The 20,323-nt window shown below is 39.5% G+C and overlaps 1 protein-coding gene across 7 annotated transcripts in view; it reads right to left on the minus strand.

Moving 5' to 3' along the window:
- Positions 1-1,148: 1,148 nt before the first annotated feature.
- The window catches only part of LOC129514537 (suppressor of cytokine signaling 6), a 35,689-nt gene continuing 16,514 nt past the window's right edge, over positions 1,149-20,323 (minus strand). For all 7 annotated transcript variants that reach the window (XM_055333189.1, XM_055333188.1, XM_055333182.1 and 4 more), the window contains one exon: positions 1,149-3,612. In XM_055333189.1, the coding sequence (XP_055189164.1) occupies positions 1,880-3,487 (1,608 nt within the window). In that variant the 5' untranslated portion in view covers positions 3,488-3,612 and the 3' untranslated portion in view covers positions 1,149-1,879. The remainder of the gene's footprint in view (positions 3,613-20,323) is intronic.

Consider the following 20,323-nt stretch of genomic DNA (forward strand, 5'->3'; position numbering starts at 1 on the left):
AGTTTACAACTCTGTAATAGTTCTTAATCCAAATAGCTTATAGTGAACACTTAAATTATATTATTACAGTATACTCCATAATCCATCTTATTAGTTGAAAACATATCAGAAAATGAAAGAGGAGTCTTTGTGACAAGGTACAATCAACATTCCACCAAAATTAAGTACCTTTTCCCCTTTAAGTCAAAATACCAGAACACGATATTATTGTGCCTTTTCTTCGTATTTCTTAGTTCTGACCCTAGAAAACAGAAAAAAACAATAACAACAACCACAAAAAAAAAAAAAAAAAAAAACAGGGATACTGGTGTGTCTGAATTACAAAGCCATTAAGGTTGACCTAAGACCTTTACTCATCTTTTTAATTGAGGGGTAAAAGATAGGAAAACTGAATGACAAGGGAAGAAATGTCTTAAATCATAGGTTTCATCTGACATGGAAACATTTTCTAGATGGGGTGCTTCCAAAATACTCACTGAAGCAAATAAACACTGAATTTCAAAATAACTATAAAGTCCTGGGGATAACACACTCCTCTTTGCCCCTCAACCCAAGAAACTGATTCAGATAAAATAACTAAGGATGCCTGCCAGTTTACTTAAGACTTAGCTAAATCTAAAACAAAACAAAAAAACTAGTTTTAAATGGCAGTATATACGGTAGGCAACAAGACTTCCATACATCTGATAAGGTCTCAATATTCTTCTTACATGATGCTCTGCAATTTCCACAATTTTTCGACTAGAGTCATTGGGGTTTTTTTTTGTGATTTTGGTGGAGAAAAGGGAGGGTCAAATCTAGCACATCTTAATAGTGACTATGTAAAAGAATATAAATCCAACTCTAAAACAATGTTTCTACTCAAATCAATTTAAAACTTTATATAAACTTAAATTTTGCAAGAGAATCTAGTCCTTTTATGAAAATCTGTTCTACATCAAGTTCACCCAAAGAAAATGCTGGCTAAGCTAAAGGAATCACAGAGAAAACACCTTACCAAAGGAAAGTATAATTAACGCAAAAACATTACTATCACAGGAAACTATGATCATCTAACATCTCTTCAATAATAGTTCCAGTCTCATGGGTCTTTATGTTATGCCAATTTGTACCAGAGCTTAATGACAGAAAAGGCAACAATTTCTAAATTGGTGGTATACACTTCTTTATGTTTTTTTTTTTTTTTTAATGTAAGGCCATTTATTAAGAGACAAACCACAAGATGAAAATGAAGGCAACAGAAAAATTCAACTTTTCACAACCAAAAACAGCACAACCTCAAAAACAATTTAGAAATGTCATAAAAGACATGTTGCAGTTCTGCATTCCAATACCCAAGATTATGTCAAATCATAATTCTAAATAAATCTTTCTAAAGTATGAGATTAAAAATCATTTTCAGTGTATGTGTAAATCCTGCGTTTTATCGTACGGGTATGTTTATTCAACACGATCTTTGAAAACAGGCCATTTAAAGAGACATAACAATATTCATTCTGTAAGTTTCATTCAACTTTACTTAGGGTCAAATACACATGAAATGTGCTTTTAATGCATAAAAATCACAGTGGATAGCAGCAAAGGACTTGGGGGGGTGGTTAAGGAGAATCTGATAATTCACATTGTGATTTATTCTGCACATTTATGAAAGATAATTCACACTTCCAAAACCTCAAGACTTCCCTTTTTAAAGAACCAAAATAAACCCAAGACACCTTGCTGACACGTTTCCCCACCCCTAAACAAATTCATTACTTTTACACATAAAACTGAAATAGTATGGCAGCAAAAGATTTTGATAGCAATGAAAGTTTGTAAACTGTATTTCAAACTCTTTTTCTAAATCCCAAAGTGCAAGATGCAGGGTTCTCATAATCTTTCAGTAGTGCTTCTCCTGTAAGTAATCCTTCATTTTGTTTGGCAAAGGCAGTTTCTGAATCAAGTCTATCCTGGTGTACTGACGTATAACAAACCGACACAGGTACTGCAACGAGCGCACCTGCATGAACCGTGATACTGGATTGGTCAGCCTGACCGGGTAAGTCGCAGATCCAGGCAACCGAGATCGTGAATAACAAAAAGCTCCGTTTTCAGAGTCCCTGATCGAATGCTCAATTAGATCAACTATAGACGTATGTCCTTCCACATCTGGTTGTTCATAAAAGCTAAACCTACCATTTGAGTGTTCAATTCTCGTGTGAAGTGTTTTGCCATGGGAGCGAAAGCTCAAGCTTAAAAGGTAACGGTCGTCAGAACTATCCCGAACAAGAAAAGAGCCATCCGGCACGTTTGCTAGTTTCCCTTCTGCCTCCCAGCGTGTGATCGGTCCCCAGTACCATCCTTGTTTCGCAAGTTTTTTCAGCTCCTCTGTAAGGCTTGTCACGACCATGGGACCACTGCTCTGCACGGAGTCATACACTCTAGCGACCCCAGGGGCAGAATTAGGGTCAAAATTCAAATGACAGCGCATACTTTCAGCCACGTGGGCATCTGTGCCGGTGAGCCCACTGAAGTTCCTTTGGATTTGACTGGTCTGCATTGGAGGTAGCAACGGTGAGAGTGGGGGGGCGTCGTCATGACTCGCTCTGGGGCTCTGCAACATGACTCCTGTGGTGCCAATCAACAAGCCGTTCACCGCCTGATCCACAAAGATCTCCGGGGCCACCACGAGGTCCTGCTCTACCTGATTCTCGTCTTCGGCGAAGGAGCTCCCTCCCACTTGCGGGGGGACTGCAGACACTTCCATGGGAGAAGAACCGTCCAGACAATAGCTACGCGGTCCTTCCAAAGGGTACATCCCCTCATCTAAAGGCACGGTGTACTGAATGTAGTCCTGAGGCATAAGTCCGATAACTACAGGCACATGTTCGTCAAGGTGAAGATGCAAGTCTCCATTCTGAGATTCCGAATTCTTCAGGGAATTGCTCTGTTCCTGGCACACGGTGTCAGCCTGAAGGTCGTGAAAATCCTTCCGGACCCCATTCAGGGCTGGGCTCGGACTGGAAGAGTGAACCAAGGCTTTGACTCTCACCTCCATTTTGATGCATGTCTCCTCAGAGTTTGTGGGTCGCAGAGGCCACGGTGTGGGACTGTAGTGATGGCTGCGGAGCGACGTGGACCTGATGGGCCTCTGCGCTCGCACGTCCTTGAAGACCAGGGGTGCCGAGGAGGAGGAGAAGGTGTCCTCGTCGGCAGAGCTCCCGGACGGTGTGCTGCCCTTGCCTTTCTGCTTTTGTTTCGCAGACAGCCGTCGTTTTAACGTACCCATTAGGCTTTCGCTTTTCGATCTGCCCTTCCCACCTTTCTCGTCTTCATTAGTGATATCACAGCTGGCCATATCTTTCCCGTAGCAGCTACCAAACAAGGAATCATCTTTTCCAAAATCACTGCCTAGCGATGGTTGCTGTACGACCATGAAATCCGTTTCTTCTTTACTTTTATTCAAGTTGAAAGATTTTCGGAAGGTTTTAAGACTGATTTTCTTCATTATGACTAGTTACCTACTGCAAGAGGATCACTTTCTCTCCAGAAGACTCTCCTCACACATCTGGAGGGGCTGCAATGCTGCATCTAGGTACTCTTCCAGCTTCATAGACCCTTTGGAGCCATGCTCTAAAAAAATAAAACATACAGTTAAAAAAAGAAGCCACATTAAAAAATATTTCCACAGAAGTTTTATTTTGCTCCTTGAGCTCCGGAACAAGGACACGCAAGCGCGTGGACAACGAGGTCAGCCCCACTGGGGCCGGGGTGCTTTCCACTCACCGCCGGCACACGAGAAGCTCACTGTCCACTCCAAACATCTCGTAACACTACAACAAACCCGAGTCTTCCTCCTTCCTCTCTGCACCTTGCTTTTGAGTATGAGTTCATGTCCTTGTCTCTCCTAACGCTCTTCTACCAGCCGACACTCAGCCTCTGCACGAACTCGCACGGGCCCCGCCGCTGCCTGTGTCACCAGCCACGCACGCTCTAGAGGATGCCGCCAAGGCGAAGTGGCCGTGTAGCGAGTCTGGTTGATTGCTCAACAATTTATACACACTTTCAAATATTTAAACATCTGTAAAAATACACAGAAACAATCCCAAAATCTGTAATAACCTGGGAAAAAAGTCTAGACATGTCCCCTCATACTTGTGGGTTCCTTGACAAGAAGGTTCTTTCACCTTCATATTTGCAGCGCCGAGCACAGCCTGCGGCCTGCTCGTCTGGGGGTACGCCCAGGAAAGTAGATATGTCAATGTGTGGGTCTATTTTAAAGAAGATTATGAAGCCTATTTCCAGAATTATTATTTCTTCATCTTTATTTTTGTAGTTTCCCTGACAAATTTTTACTTCTATGTCCAAAAATATATTTTCTAAACTATCTTGTACAACATTCCATTGTTGAAAAGAGGATTTTAATTCTGTAAAGACTTTTTTTTTTAAAAGATTTTATTTATGCATGAGAGACACAGAGAGAGAAGCAGAGACACAGGCCGAGGGAGAAGCAGGCTCCCTGCAGGGAGCCCGATGTGGGACTCGATCCCAGGACCCCCGGAGATCACACCCTGCGCCAAAGGCAGACACTCAACTACTGAGCCGTCCCTGTAAAGACTTTCTGAATGTCATTTTATAGGAAAAACTTTGGTCCCAGAAGTAATGCTCATAACAGTCATAACTACATTGCAAAAACATTCTGTTGAAACTACACATCATGTTTTATTTCCTCTCTATCTGTGCTCTGCAGTTTCTGCAACCATCAGAGTATCTACAATGCCCTAACAGGATGATTAGCTCAACTCATGCAAAATGCTAATAAAAGAGCAAGATTCCAATCTCCCCACCCATCAGTTTAGCATCACTCTGTTTCTTGGCAAAAGACTGGAGCCCTAAGCTCGATGACATTCAGTAATTCATTATGCGTTTACCAAGTCCCTGCTACATACCTAGCAATGTATGGTCATACGCAGAGCCCTAAGCTCGATGACATTCAGTAATTCATTATGCGTTTACCAAGTCCCTGCTACATACCTAGCAATGTATGGTCATACGCAGGTTAATAAATCGTTTATGGCCTCATAATCCAGGAGCTGAGAGAGATGTATGAATGGATAATTTATAAGACAAACCTATTAGTAATATACTGATGATAACACGGTGGCAAATGAAGGGAGAGGTATCTTACCAACACTTACTTTACAGATAGGATTTGGTTACTGTGGACATAGAATCTGCATGAAATCATTTTTAATAAAAACCACTCAGATCAGACAATCTGTCAGGGGATCAGCAATATCATCTCCATAAAGGAAAAAGCAATTTTAAAGTCCACTGTCATGTACTATGTTTTTGAGCAAGTTGTAAAAAGTAAAACACATATAAGTATTTGGAGTCCCAGTCATTTTTAAACAAGTTGTGTATTAGATTAACACACTCCCCAAGTACCATTATCATCTACTTAAGTATGAACATGTAATATTTAAGTTATTAACATTCTTAATTTGACAAAAATATGGCCATTCATAAACATGAAACAGAGAATGACCACATGCTTTAGCTGGCAAAGTCACTCCTTTTGAGTAGACATGATAGGTTTGTAGCCAAAGACAGATTCCAATATCTAATCTCTACTGACAAGAAGAACAATCCCTGCTCACACTGCGGTTGTGACAGGTACATTTGTAAATGTAAAACCACCATGCCGTAGAATTTAGATATTTTGTTGATATGTGATTGAGATGAATTAGGACCTGCCATTAGAAAGAGGCTGATATAAAATGTAAGCAAAATAAGCTGTTCCCTTGGGAATAACAGTGTGTGTAAAATTACGTTGAAATTTTAGGATCCCTGGGTGGCGCAGCGGTTTGGCGCCTGCCTTTGGCCCAGGGCGCGATCCTGGAGACCCGGGATCGAATCCCACATCAGGCTCCCGGTGCATGGAGCCTGCTTCTCCCTCTGCCTGTGTCTCTGCCTCTCTCTCTCTCTCCGTGACTATCATAAATAAATAAATAAATAAAATTTAAAAAAAAAAAAAAAAAAAGAAATTTTAAAAGGTCAATGAGTAAGAAAAAAATAAGTAGAAAGGAGCCAATATCCTGTACATCATGGAAATAAACAGCAAGTAAAAATGAACAAAGTAGGACAGCCCAAGTGGCTCAGTGGTTCAGCGCCACCTTTGGCCCAGGGTGTGATCCTGGAGACCCAGGATCGAGTCCCAAGTCAGGCTCCCTGCATGGAGCCTGCTTCTCCATCTGTTTGTGTCTCTGCCCCACCCCCCACCCCGTGTCTCTTGTGAATAAATTAATAAATAATCTTTTTTTTAAAAAAAATGAACAAAGTGGCTTTCTGGTAAAAATCAGTATAATGTGTTTGCATCACATGAGCCCAATCCATGGGCCTGGCAGATGAGCAAGCCCCAGCCCTGGCCGCAGCACCCTGCACCCCAACAAACTATGCACCTGCTCCTGGGGTCGTCAACCAATGAGGTCACATAACCTACTATACTTAGCATTTACATACTAATTCCATATCAACTTGCCTTTCTACAGAAGTATTTTAGGAAGGCAAAAGTACCTTCATGAAAATCTGTACATTGCATGTGCACACTCCATGACACAAACAAGTTTTTCAAATGCCTAAAAAGTCAGTTATACATTCTGCTGCAACTAAATACTACTCAAGAGTAACATGAAATAATTCTGTAGTATTACATATGTGTGTACCATGGAAATATTTGCAGAAATCTTTGCAAATAAAGAAACACTATCACACACAGAAGCAGGCCCAGGCATACATGGGAAGCTGACATATAACAGAAGGCAAACCAACAGCAAAGGACACAGTTTCTCCACAGTGCTAAGACAACTGGTTATACATCTGGAAAAATGAGAAAACTGGACTCCATACCTCACACCAGCAGTGAAAATAGATGATAAGTAGATTAAAAATCTAATAGTGAAAATCTCAGTTTAGTTAGAATAAAATACAAAATATCTTTAAGACTTTGAGATAGAAATAAATGTCTTAAACCCGGCACCGAAAGGATAAAGAATAAAACTGCAGGGGCGTCTGGTTGGCTCTGTTGGAAAAGCATGCGACTCCTGATCTTGGGGTTGTGAGTTTGAGTCCCATGCTGGCTACAGAGGTTACTTTAAAAAGTAAAAACTTAAAAAAAAATAAAAGAATAAGACTTCAGTTCAAAAGATACTACAAAGGGACTGAGATCTCATCTGTCAAATTCTTTTGTGGAGCTGAGAAAAACAGGATAACCTAAGTATACCAGAAGGTCCATTAACTTCTCTCAATCAGAGAGAACTTTTAAGTACAATTCCTCATAGCAGTAGAAATTGCATTTATTTGCCTTAACAGGCTGAAATAGTGACCTGAAGACTAATAAAACCTCCTGTGTTAGTGATAATTTTCTGGCTCACTAGCAACAAATCCAATTTTGTTCATAAAAGAACTGAGCATTAATTCACATAGAGAATAAGAAAACTTAATTACCAATAGCTATAAAATAGAAAACTAAAGGATATAAACATGAGACAAAACAAACATGTTCAGCCCCAGTAACAGAGATGTTACAAAGAAAGTATTTACAATAATCACTGAAAATCAGCAAATTCTTGACGCACTAGATCAATTGGTCAACATCCAGAATGGCTCATATATGGTCTGTCTGGAGTTGTCATTCCAACATCTGTCAAACTCAAGCATGTCAGCCAACCTAAAGCCTGACCCATAGGGTCAAGCCCAGTTAACTAGCTAGGGCTGGAATAAAATGTTAGTTCAATTTCAGTCATAATTACAAAGGCTTTTGTTTTCCTGCTTCTGTGCCTGCTAATGCTATTCCCTCCTCCTGATAAATATTTCCTTTCTTTTTCCTAATCCATGTTTCAGAGAACTCCTTAAAAAATTATACTTCTTCCTGAAGTCTGCTCTAATCATCCGGCCTGAAGGGAGCTCTCTCCCCCTTGTCTGAACTCCAAATACTCAACCTGCACTTACTTAATAGTATGTCACAGAGTGACCTAGAACTGCTTGCATTCTATTCATATCTTATCTCCCCAGATTGTAGTGTTTGAAGATAAGAGACACGTCTCATTCATTTTTATATTCCTAACCAGGAACTACCATTACATATTTAATATGTACTGCCTAAATTCTTTGATACCAAGTAAATATTCCTTGACTATTAAGTACATAATAGGAATGATGAGATAGGAGAACCATACTGTGCAAAACTGGCTAAGTCTCCTCTTATCAAAACGGAGCAGTCTATCTCCTACAAAATCAAAAGTCATTGCTACAAATGAAACAGGCCAAGGAGAAGAACACCTGCCTGTCGGTGAGCGAGTTCCACCACACAGAATCTATCCCCGGACTTTCATGTGGCATGTGTTCTGTGCTCAGGTATGTAAGACTACTGAAGAAATTCAATCAGATAAACACGAGCGAAGAGAAAGAAATAAAAATATAAAGTGCCACCCTCCCCCTCATCACTTACCTCCACATAGTTACAGAAGTACATCTAGAAATAAAAATCTTTTTGCTTTTGAACAGGTGAGCATGGGTGAAAAACAGAGCACTCATGGTATTACATATATATGAATGATGCTATCTCAGGAAATAAAAGTGGTGCTGAGTATATGAATCTTACAGCAGGTACTCAGAACGTGCTTTCTGCAGTAAGCTATTTTTCATAAAGTCCCTTCCTCCTCCATGTGTAAGATACTCCATTGGATCCAAGAGAAGTTATGCTGTTTGAAACAAAACTAAGAGATGACATCTGTAAGCTCCAAGACAGGTCAAAGAAATGACAGGAAAAAGCTGGACAGAGGCAGTCTGAGATCATATTCTTGAGCAGTAAACTCTGAACACGACCAACAATTAAAAGCTTTAAGTCAGACTAGACTGTAAACAAAGAGACAGGGGAGGGTTCATGGACTCCTAGCTTTGCTTTCCCATTGCCCCTGACCGTCCACATGGCAGGGTGTGGATAAACCCACGGGCAGGTCCTAGTGGCTTTGAGAAGGCCTTGGACTCAGACCAAATATTTTGTCCTTGTTCTTTTTATCACTATCATCAGATCCTTGAGGAGTCTCGACTCACAAAAAGTCTGTCTTCAGAGAAAACCTTGTAAGTGGAAAGAAGAACACCCCTGGGTAGCAACACAGCCAACGGGGGTCACTATTTTGGGAGAGGCTGTCTGGGCCGTACAGACAGGAAACAAGTAAGCCCAGGAAGACATAATTAGTGAGTGTGAGAGATACCATGAGGAGAAGGCAGCAATCAGAGAATACTGGGGTTCCTACTCTGGACTCCATAACACCTAGGCCCCCCTCCCCGGCTCTCTGACAAGCCAGTCATGCAAAGGAAGGCTAAGGTGGAGAGACCGAGGGAAGGCTAAGCTCACAGGCTGAGGTGGGAACTGCAGATGCAAACCCTGAGAAGCCCGCTGTACCTGAGGTGAATGGTGTGTGTGTGGGGGGGGGGCGGGGGCAGGGGGCCTGAGGCGGTATGTTGAGGGATACGGGTCTCATTCTAAGCACATTCAGAAGCATGAAAGGTTTCGGGGGCGCCCAGGTGGCCCAGTCTGTGAAGCATCTGACTCTTGATTTCAGCTCAGGTCATTATCTCAGGGTCGTGAAATCGAGCCCCACGTGGGGCTCCACGCTCACCACAGAGTCTGTTTCAGATTCTCTCTCCCTCTCCCTTTGCCCCCCCACCACATGCATGCTCTAAAAATAAATAAATATTAAAAAAAAACAATTAAAAGATTTCAAATATCACCATGTTCTAGTTTGAATATGCACTTCCCAGTTTTGAGCCCACACATCGTCCTCTCCAGCATACCACCATATATATACAAACCCACGAGGGCTATAAGGTGGATGGCAAAACCAAATTCAAAAACAAAAACCCAGAGGTCTCCACTTAACCTTACCCAAAAAATAGATGAACAATTTCTTCATAAAATTTAAGATATTAAAACAATCACCTGGAACTACCTCTAGTTCTAGGAGAGGACCATCCAAGTTTCCCTGGTAGACCACACTCCCCATAAATTTTTTTAACAATGGTTGAGTTGAATTTCAGGTTTAATATATGAACACTGGAGAGAGCCAGAAATGAATCAACTGCATGCAAAGGTTTTATTAATATCTAATTTCCATTTACAAATCATTCTTGCTAAATGCCCCACTTTGCAATATAATTTTAGTGACATTAACATTCAACTTCAATTAAAAACTGTTAATTGGCTAAAACATGATCTCTGATAGGAAACACAGTTGCAAACCCTTCTGGGTCCGCAGTTTTGAATATACTAGTCATTACGTTAGAAACCTGTGTACCGGGGCAGCCCGGGGTGGCTCAGCGGTTTAGCACTGCTTCAGCCCAGGGTGTGATCCTGGAGACTCAGGATCGAGTCCCATGTCGGGTTCCCTGCATGGAGCCTGCTTCTTCCTCTGCTGTGTGTCTGCCTCTCTCCCTCCCTCCCTCTCTCTCTCTCTCTGCCTCTCTCAGGAGTAAGTAAATAAAATCTTAAAAAAAAAAAAAAAGAAAAGAAAAAAGAAACCTGTATACCTGTTCCTGTAGGTGTGCAGACAGAGATAATACAGTAGAAATACACATAGACTCATCTAGGGGTTGGGTGGAAAATACGTGGAGGATATGCCACATGCTGTGAGACTAAGCTTTAGAGATCTACAATTAGGTTAAGTTTTGAAAAGTAGGTACAGAAGATGAAGAAAGCTCCAGAACATGATGTGGAAAGCAGACCTGAGCAACGAAAGAGCAGGGGGGAGGATAAGGGCAGCCCATACAGAGGCAATAAAGCCCAATCTGTCCACATACACTCTGCTCTTTCTCGAATTCAATCGACAAACTGCGGGAAAAGTAAAACCCCAAATGCTTTTCATTTGCCTCAGTAAAAACACAAGTTTTTACAGTGGTGAGAGCCCACATAACGTTACTCTCCCGTTCTCTACTTGGCCGCTCTCTCCACTCCACCTGATGCTCGGTGAATACCACAAACATGCTCCATTTAAGGCACTGGTGCTGCTGCAAATACCACACCACCAACCCCACCAATCCCTCACTTCCTTCAAGTCTTTGCCCAGCTGTCACCTTCTCGGTGAGATCTGCCCTGACTGGGCATGTGATTGCAATACAAACCACCTTACTGCATCACATTTCTTTTTTTCTAGCACACGATAACAGTTCTCCTATTATGTTGCTTTTTCTTCCCCTCCTCAGACTTTGTTAAAGAACATAAGCTTCACAAAAGCAGGGATCATTCACCCATGTCTCCCAAGAGACTAGGACCACACCAAGGGTGTAGGAGGTGCTCAGTACTTGTGAGTAAACCAATTTTAGACACACAAACCTACTCAGGTATGGTGATCAGGTAACTTGCCCACTTTCACCTCCCACACTGCCACCTCGAGCCATAATTTGCCATTATTTACAATAGTTAGAAAACTCCTTAACATAGGGTGGCCATTACTTGGTGATTTCTGCTCTAATCACAGAAAGCATTTGTGTTTACCATATTCTCAATTCAACACAACTTTTAACATATTGCTCCTCTGATATGAAATTTTGTTTTCATTCTCATCTCCAACTAATTCCTTCACACTTCAGCTTATCTATCAATTCCTCAAGGAACCACATCCTGCTCTTCCTGAGTAGGTGAAAACCCCAAGTACAAGACCTCAGAACACTACATAGCTCTCCCGCCTGGATTTTTCATTTGGAATGGAAATACTCAGATCTGTCTGTATTAACTACGTGATTAAGGGGGATCCCTGGGGTGGCTCAGCGGTTTACCGCTGCCTTCGGCCCAGGGTGTGATCCTGGAGTCCTGGGACTGAGTCCCATGTCGGGATCCCTGCATGGAGCCTGCTTCTCCCTCTGCCTGCGTCTCTGCCCCTCTCTCTCTCTCTCTCTCTCTCTCTCTCTCTCTCTCATGAATAAATAAAATCTTAAAAACAAAACAAAACAAAAAAACACCCATGTGATTAAGGACTATCACCCCAGTAGATTCTATATTCTACATGAAAGCAAAGATCAGTCGATTTTTTTTTTTTTTTTTTTTTTTTTTACATTTTATCCCCAGCACCTAGCACATACCTGGCCCAAAACAGGGCACTCAATAAAAATGTGTTGCGTGAACACAGCAGCAAAATGAAGAACACTGCTCCACAGTGACAAGCAACATGATGTATACAACTGCCCCAGCAGAACTGGGAACTGACTCTGAGCAGATACATATTCACGTTTAAGCTTAGGGTTCCCTAAGCTTAAGCTTCCCACTAGTGCATCCATTTCACAGAAAACAAGATACTGACAACCACAGTAAAAATACCTAATTATCTACTTGGTAATTATTCCTTTTTCAACTACCAATCCATATGCAACTCAACATTAAATAAACAAAAATCAATCCTAAACATTAAAAAACTATAAAAAGTTCTATTAGGCCATATGGCCTTTTATCTCTTCCCTTTTTTGCTAGGCAAAGATCATTCTGTAAGTTTTAAGAGTATCTGTTTTTCTGTTTCCACTTCCAAAAATATATGCCTTCTTTTTATAGGATTACCATCTGTCTCATCATGCCCAAGTAAATGTTCTGAATTAGTTTTACTGCTTTTCTAATTGTAAAATTTTAAGTTTACACATATACTTGAGAATGTGTATAAAGATTCATGGGAAAAGGTTTTAGACATGAATACTTTATTCATATAGGCAGAAGATAACATCTTCAAACAATTTCACAGCCTGTTTTTTTAAGGGCTGACCGGAGACAGTCATGCTTGTCATTAAAACACCTAATGAAAACCTTTAAAATACAGTATCAACTACTTCACATTCAACAAATAAAACAGCTTTATTATTGCCAGTTTACAAGTGAGGAAATCAGGTCCCAAAGAGATTAGAATTTGCCCAACAAAATGAAGTAACTTGTCACCAGGAGATAGGAGATGTGGAATCTGAACCTGGCTGCCTCCCCTGTTGACAGGCAGCCGAGAGTCAGTCAGCCTGTTGCTAAATCCGTGGTTCCCAACTTTCCGGTCTGGGGATCTCTTCATCGTCTTACAAATTACTTAAGACCACAAAAAGCTCTATCTATGTGGGTTATATATACTGAAATTTACCCTGGTAGAAATTAAAACTGAGATTTTAAAACATTTATTCATTTTTTTTAAAAGATTTTATTTATTCATGAGAGACAGAGAGAGAGAGAGGCAGAGACACAGGCAGAGGGAGAAGCAGGCTCCATGCAGGGAGCCTGACATGGGACTCGACCCCAGGTTTTCAGGATCAGACCCTGGGCTGAAGGCGGTGCTATAATGCTGAGCCACCAAGGCTGCCCTATTTATTCATTTTTAAATGACAATATACTCATTACATGTTAATATAAATAACATTTTCCTGAAAAATATATTTACCCAAACAATAAAAATTCAGTGAGAGAAGTAGCACTGTTTTACTTTATTGTAAATCTTTTTTCTGTCTGACTTAAGACAGCTGGACTCTCTTGTTTCCATCTGCATTCAATCTGTTACAATATGCTGTTTCAGTGTAATTAGAGAATCCAACCTCCTACAGATATATAGCTGGGAAAGGGAGAAATATTTTCTTTAATAATCTTTTCATACAACCATGGATATTCTTTCCTGTGATATTATACCAAAAATCAACAAGTAATATCTTAAAAAGTTAGCTGCACTGGGAAGTCAGAAACCCTTTCAATGACTTCTTTATTCTATTATACTCTAATCCATTGGTCTAGTTTTGAATCAATCTTCCAGGTATCTATGTATGCATGTGTGATTCTATAACACCATGCATCAGTGACTTCATTATACAATATCAAAAAAAAGAAATCACCTATGTTAACATCACTACCACTGACCTCATCAGAAAACACTAATAAACCCTGGGAGGCAGTTAAGCTAATAGTGGTAGACACGCATTCTCCACAATTCTAATTTCTGCTTGAGCACTTGAATTTATCAACATCAATACCATCAATGAATATATCATACTGTCTACTGAAAACCCGGGCTGAAAAACCATAGTTTGTCAACGGTTCTTTTATTTATTTAGTTGTTTTTTTTTTTTTTTTTTTTTTAAAGTAAGTTTGCCCAATATGGGGCTTGAACTCATGACCCTGAGATCAAGAGTCATGTGCTCTGCCGACTGAGCCAGCCAGGAGTCCCATCAACTGTTGTTTTAGGTAAAAGTGACCTTTCATGAAAAAAATAGCTATCTCAGCATCTCCAACAGCACAAGCACTTCCCCTGAGACAACCTTCTTCCATTAGCATGTGGTAAAAAGCACGCTCTATACACTTGAATATCATAAGGATTCTGAGAAGGTGTGTATTCCAGGCCAGGATTTAATAAATGTAACAATTTTTACAGCCTCTTTGATGGCATTAGTTTTAAGATTTTATTTATTTGAGAGAGAACTAGAGAGGGAGCACAAGCAGGGGGAGCGACAGAGGGAGAGGGAGAAGCAGCCTGCCCACTGAGCAGGGAGGCCGACGCGGGGCCTGATCCCAGGACCCTGGGATCATGACATAAGCTGACAGCAGACTGAGCCACCCAGGTGCCTCATTCAATGACATCCTTAAATGTAACTGTGATTTTCTTTTTACAAGTGCTTAGAGGTAAAGAACAGAAGACTGCTGTGCAAGTTCAAGCAACCACAGCTGGTGCCACTGACTGGCAGGGGAAGGGCACCACCAATTCTATCCACCATTGCTTCTGCACCCTCAAGGAATGGCAAATCATGTTTTAGCATCATTATCAAAGGGGATCCACAGACCATACTTAGAACCACCAGCTTAAACTATCTGTGAAGACAGTTTAAAAGAACAAAGAGCAAGACTTTAAGGCAAGTAAGACATCCACAGAAGAATTAGCAAGATGAGTTTCACTATTGTCTCTGCCCTGAATGTTGCCAGTTTCTTAGCAAGCCACCGTTGATGCCCTTCCATTTCAGTTCCTTCTATTCTACTCCATTGTTCCTGAATCTGTCAGTGTATAACTCACCATTAACTTTATAAAATAAGGAAAAATAAAGGACAGATACAAAAATCCTTCCAGAAAGGGAGGAGAAAGAGGGAAAAGAGATCATATACTAGAAAAGCAAAGATGGGCAATGGCCAATATAACATGAAATATGATAGAAATAAGGTCCCAGGGTTTGTTATGCCAATAAATACGAATGGGATAAACTCAACTATTAGAAAAAAGATTTTCAGGTCTGGTGTTAAAAATCCTATCATATATGGAAACACACTAAAAACAGTGGTCTCAGAAAGCTTCAAAATACCATAAAATCTCTATTAGCCACTACTGAACGACCCTCTTCTTCAGCTTTCCTGTGATTATCCTAGTCCATCAAGTGAATCATATTTACATCTATTCTCCTTGAAATCAGGAATATTATTAGTCATCACCCCTGGCTATGTCTCCATCACATAAGGTACCTCCTACATATGGCTGATGCTCATCCAAACTTTTCTGAATTTAAATTCACTGCATGTTTTAAACATGCAAACAGGTAAGTTTTATTTTTTTAAGTTCTTCCTACAAAAATAGTGAGCTGATTTATAAACACTAAATAATTCCACAGAAAATTTTTTTAGACATCTGCATTTAAGTATAAATAAAATCACTCTAAAAGCCTAGGAAAATTTGACTTTTAAATAAAAATCTAGGCCTGGGACGCCTGGATGGCTCAGGGGTTTAGCACCTGCCTTCAGCCCAGAGCGTGCTCCTAGAGTCCTGGGATCGAGTCCCACATTGGGCTCTCTACATGGAGCCTGCTTCTCTCTATGTCTCTGCCTCTCTCTGTGTGTGTCTCTCATGAATAAGTAAAATCTAAAAAAAAAAAAAAAAAAATCTAGGCCTTTGTAGAAAGATTGCTTTGCAAGTGTGATTAACTTCTAATTCTACTTAAAAAGTGCCAAGTTGGAAATCACATATAATGCATTATTTAAGGGCAGATTTTACATAATTCAGACTGGTAAGAGTTCAGTCAATGGATATTTAAATAAAAGACACTGGTAGGGCACCTGGATGGCTCAGTGGTTGAGCTTCTGCCTTTGGCTCAGGTCATGATCCCAGGGTCCTAGGATCAAGTCCTGCATTGGGCTCCCCATGGGGAGCCTGCTTCTCCCTCTGCCTATGTCTCTGCCTCTCTCTGTGTGTCTCTCGTGAATAAATAAGACCTTAAAAAAAAAAAAAAAGACACTGGTCCTATATATGGAAATTAATGAAAGAGCACATATTTACTTCTTTCAATTAAAAATGAAATATTTAAAAATACATGAGTCCATAGTTAGGTGAAGTTTTTAAATTAACTGATGAACACCAATCTTAATTGCTTCAGGAAAAATCCTCTAACAGGGACCCCTGGGTGGCTCAGCGGTTAAAGCGTCTGCCTTTGGCTCAGGGTGTGATCCTGGGGTCCTGTAATCGAGTCCCACATCAGGCTCCCTGCATGGGGTCTGCTTCTCCCTCTGCCTGTGCCTCTGCCTCTCTCTCTGTCTCTCACGAATAAATAAAAAAAGATTTTTTTAAAAAGAAAGAAAAATCCTCTAACAGAAAAGAATGAAAAGAGGAGTATGCTAACAAAAACACAAGAAACCTAGTGTAACAGTAAGATAGTGTTACATTCAAGAAAAATGGTCATACAAATAAAAAGGGGCATATCACACATAAGGTATAATCCACAAAGAAAATAAAAGTGCCCAAAATCTTTACACACAGGGGTGCTTTGGTGGCAAAGACAGTTTAGCATCCGACTCTTGGTTTCAGCTCAGGTCATGATCTCAGTCAGGGTCGGGACACTGAGCTCCATGACCGGATCCATGCTAAGCACAGTCTACTTGAGATTCTCTCTCTCTCTCCCCCTCTGCCTCTCCCGGTTTTGCTCTCTCCCTCCAAGATAAATATATCTTTAAAAAAAAAAAAACTTTACACACGAGATGGAATATTAAAATACTGCTTTCAGCCCAAGAAAATAAACAAAAATGAAGAATATAGCAGATTTAAATTATATAATTTTATCTTTTAGCTATATGGGACTCTGTAAACTTTTTTAAAAACTGAAAATATGGGATCCCTGGGTGGCTCAGTAGTTTAGCGCCTGCCTTTGGCCCAAGGCATGATCCTGGAGACCCGGGATCAAGTCCCACAGCAGGCTCCCTGCATAGAGCCTGCTTCTCCTCCCTCTCTGCCTGTGTCTCCGCTTCTCTGTCTCTCTCTCATGAATAAATAAAATCTTTAAAAAAAAACTGAAAACACATCTGCTTTTCAAGAGCTTATGGAATAGTTACTAAATGTGACAATATGTTAAGTCACAATGAAGATATCAGTAAATTTAATATCTCATAATGATATCTCATAATGAAAAGTATCTCATTAGGGAATGTCTGAGTGGTTCAGTTGGTTCAAGAGGCGTCAGACTCTTGGTTTTGGATCAGGTCATCTCAGGATCATGGGCTCCACTGAGCAATGAGCCTGTTTGAGATTCTTTCTCCCTCTCCCTCTGACCCTTACCCACCTTTTAAAAAAAAGAAAGAAAATATTTCACCAAATGATTTTAATAAAACTGAAAAGGAAAACAAAAATAAAAATCACTGAACATCCTTTTGAATCAAAGAGATGAAGTCTCAAAGGGAAAATGGTACATTTTAAACTAATATTAATAATGGATATGCTACAGATGAAAATCTATGCAATTCTGCAAGACCCTAAAACTCACAGAAAACTTCGAAGCCTTAAAGGTTTACAAAAGTAAACAGTAAGGAATTAAAGATTAAAGTATGCATTCAATTCCAGAAGTCAGTAATGAGAACCAAAAATAAAAAATAAATAAAAAACCCAGCAGTAAAAAAAAAAAACAGCAGTAGTAAACATTACAAGAGTTAAGAGTTAATTCTTTGATCAGAGCACAAAAAATCAATGAACTAGCTGTCATTTAATCAAGAAAAAGGGACAATGCATTTATATGAATTAGAAATGAAGTAACAGATCCACAAGAAGTCAAGAAGTCAAAATATAGGAGTACTTTGAAAACTCAGTAAAAATGTGAAATTCAGGGCAGCCCGAGTAGCTCAGCGGTTTAGCACCCCCTTCAGCCCAGAGTGTGATCCTGGAGACCCGGGATCGAGTCCCACATCAGGCTCCCTGTAGGGAACCTGCTTCTCCCTCTGCCTGGGTCTCTGCTTCTCTCTCTGTGTGTCTGTCATGAATAAATAAATAAAATCCTTTTTAAAAAATGTGAAATTCAGATGAAATGGGTAATTTTGTGGCAAAATATATATTACTAAAATTTGCCTCAGAAGAGGCAGGAACCCAAAAGTGATGAATAGTTGTCAAATAACCTGAGAAGGTCCTCAAGGAACCACCATGGCTCCTTCTTCCTTTAGAGAGAAAAAGGGACAAGTCACTAAAGACATTAAATACAATACTTACTAAGCTATACTTTAGGACATAGAAAAAGAAATCTCCCAAATTTATTTCTGAAGCCAAAGAATACTGATACCACCACTGGACAAAGACAACACGTTAAAAACAAAACAAAATTCCACTGATCTCACTTATGAATGCTGAAAACAAATCTTAAATATCAGCAAACATTGGAGTGGTGTGGGGAAATCATTCAACCAGGTGAGGTACATCCCAGAATTGCCAGCACAGCTGATTATTTGTAAATTTACCATAATTTATGGTAAAGGAGCAAAATTATACGGCCACAGCTATAAATCACAAAAAAAAGATCAGAAAAAAAAAAAAAACATCAATCCTAACCCCCTCAAAAAAGTTCTATAAAATAGAAAAACATGGACATTTAACATGGAACATATAACAAAATTAACAGTCATATGAATAATAAAGAAATGCTGAAAGACAGCAACAAAGATGCCAATTAACAAGTATTAATTAGCATTATTTTCAACACAGTAGCTAATTAATTAGGCAAGAGTAAGAAGTAAGTATAAATATTGGAAAGGAGGATACAAATTGTCATTATTTACAGATGACAGGAGTGAATACCTAAAATACAACAGATGCAGATGAACAACTACTAGGGGAAAAAAAGAAAAAAAAATTCATTCTAGTGACTGCTTACAAAATTCATATGTAAAAATCACTAGTAATTATTTTTAAAAAGCTTGCAGGCAAATAAGAGACCGGATTCAACTTATAATAGTTTCCAAAAAAAGATGACATTAATTTTTTTTAAATGTCCAGAACTACATGAAAAACTTTAAAACTCCTCAGAGGACCATAACAGTCTTCCATACATAAAAAGATACATCTTATTCCTATATAAAACAAATCCTGTCGAAACATTAACTCAAGATCTCAAGAAAACATCTATGACACTTTTGCAAGAAACTAGATAAAATAATTTAAAAAAAAAAGAAACCAGATAAAGTGATACTGAAATTAATTTGGACATGAAAACAATGAAAAGGGTAGGGTAAGAAAAAAATCTAAAGGACAACTGAGGGAGAATGAGTGATCCAAGATATGAAAACACACAGCTTAAAACTGGAGGGGGGAAAAAAAAACTTGCAAGTCAAGAAATAGACCAAAACACATATGAAAAGTGTATGTGTCCAAGAGGACACATTAGACGACTGACTGGAGGGAAAGATGGATTATTCAAGAAATGATGAAGAGCAGGTTGCATAACCATTTGAGAATGGTGGAGAAAGCAAGGCTTTTATTTTCTTATATAAAAATACTGTGTAGAAGGATCAAATATGCAAACATTAAAAAATATAAAAGTTGGAGAAAAATCTTTAAACAAACCTTTACACTTCAGAAAGCCTTTTTAATGCATAACATAAAGCCCTGAAACCACAAAGGAAAAGACTGACAATCTAACAATGCAAAATTTATAAATTTCTGGAGAACCAGAAGAATGGCATAACTTAAAGCCAAAAGATAAACTGGAGGAAAACTGCAAACATATGACAAAGGATTAATTTCTGTCACACATACTGTGCTTTTAGAAATCAGTATGAGACAGGCACACAATCCTATAAGCAAAAGGCCACAATATAAAGAACAGTTCACACAAAAAGAATAACGGGAGAAAGGAAGGAAAGAAGGAAGAAAGGCAAGAAAATGAGAAATCAAGCAAACAAGGAAGAAAACAAATTCAAGTGTCCAATCATCACCGAAAAGATTCTCAATTCATTCATAACAAAGGGAATCTGGGGTGCTGGGAACTGTTCTGTATCTTGATTGTGGTAGTGTTTACATGACTGAATACACTTGTTAAAACTCAACAGACTACAAGC

Source organism: Nyctereutes procyonoides, unplaced genomic scaffold, assembly GCF_905146905.1.
Source record: "Nyctereutes procyonoides isolate TBG_1078 unplaced genomic scaffold, NYPRO_anot_genome, whole genome shotgun sequence".
Classification (NCBI taxonomy): domain Eukaryota; kingdom Metazoa; phylum Chordata; class Mammalia; order Carnivora; family Canidae; genus Nyctereutes; species Nyctereutes procyonoides.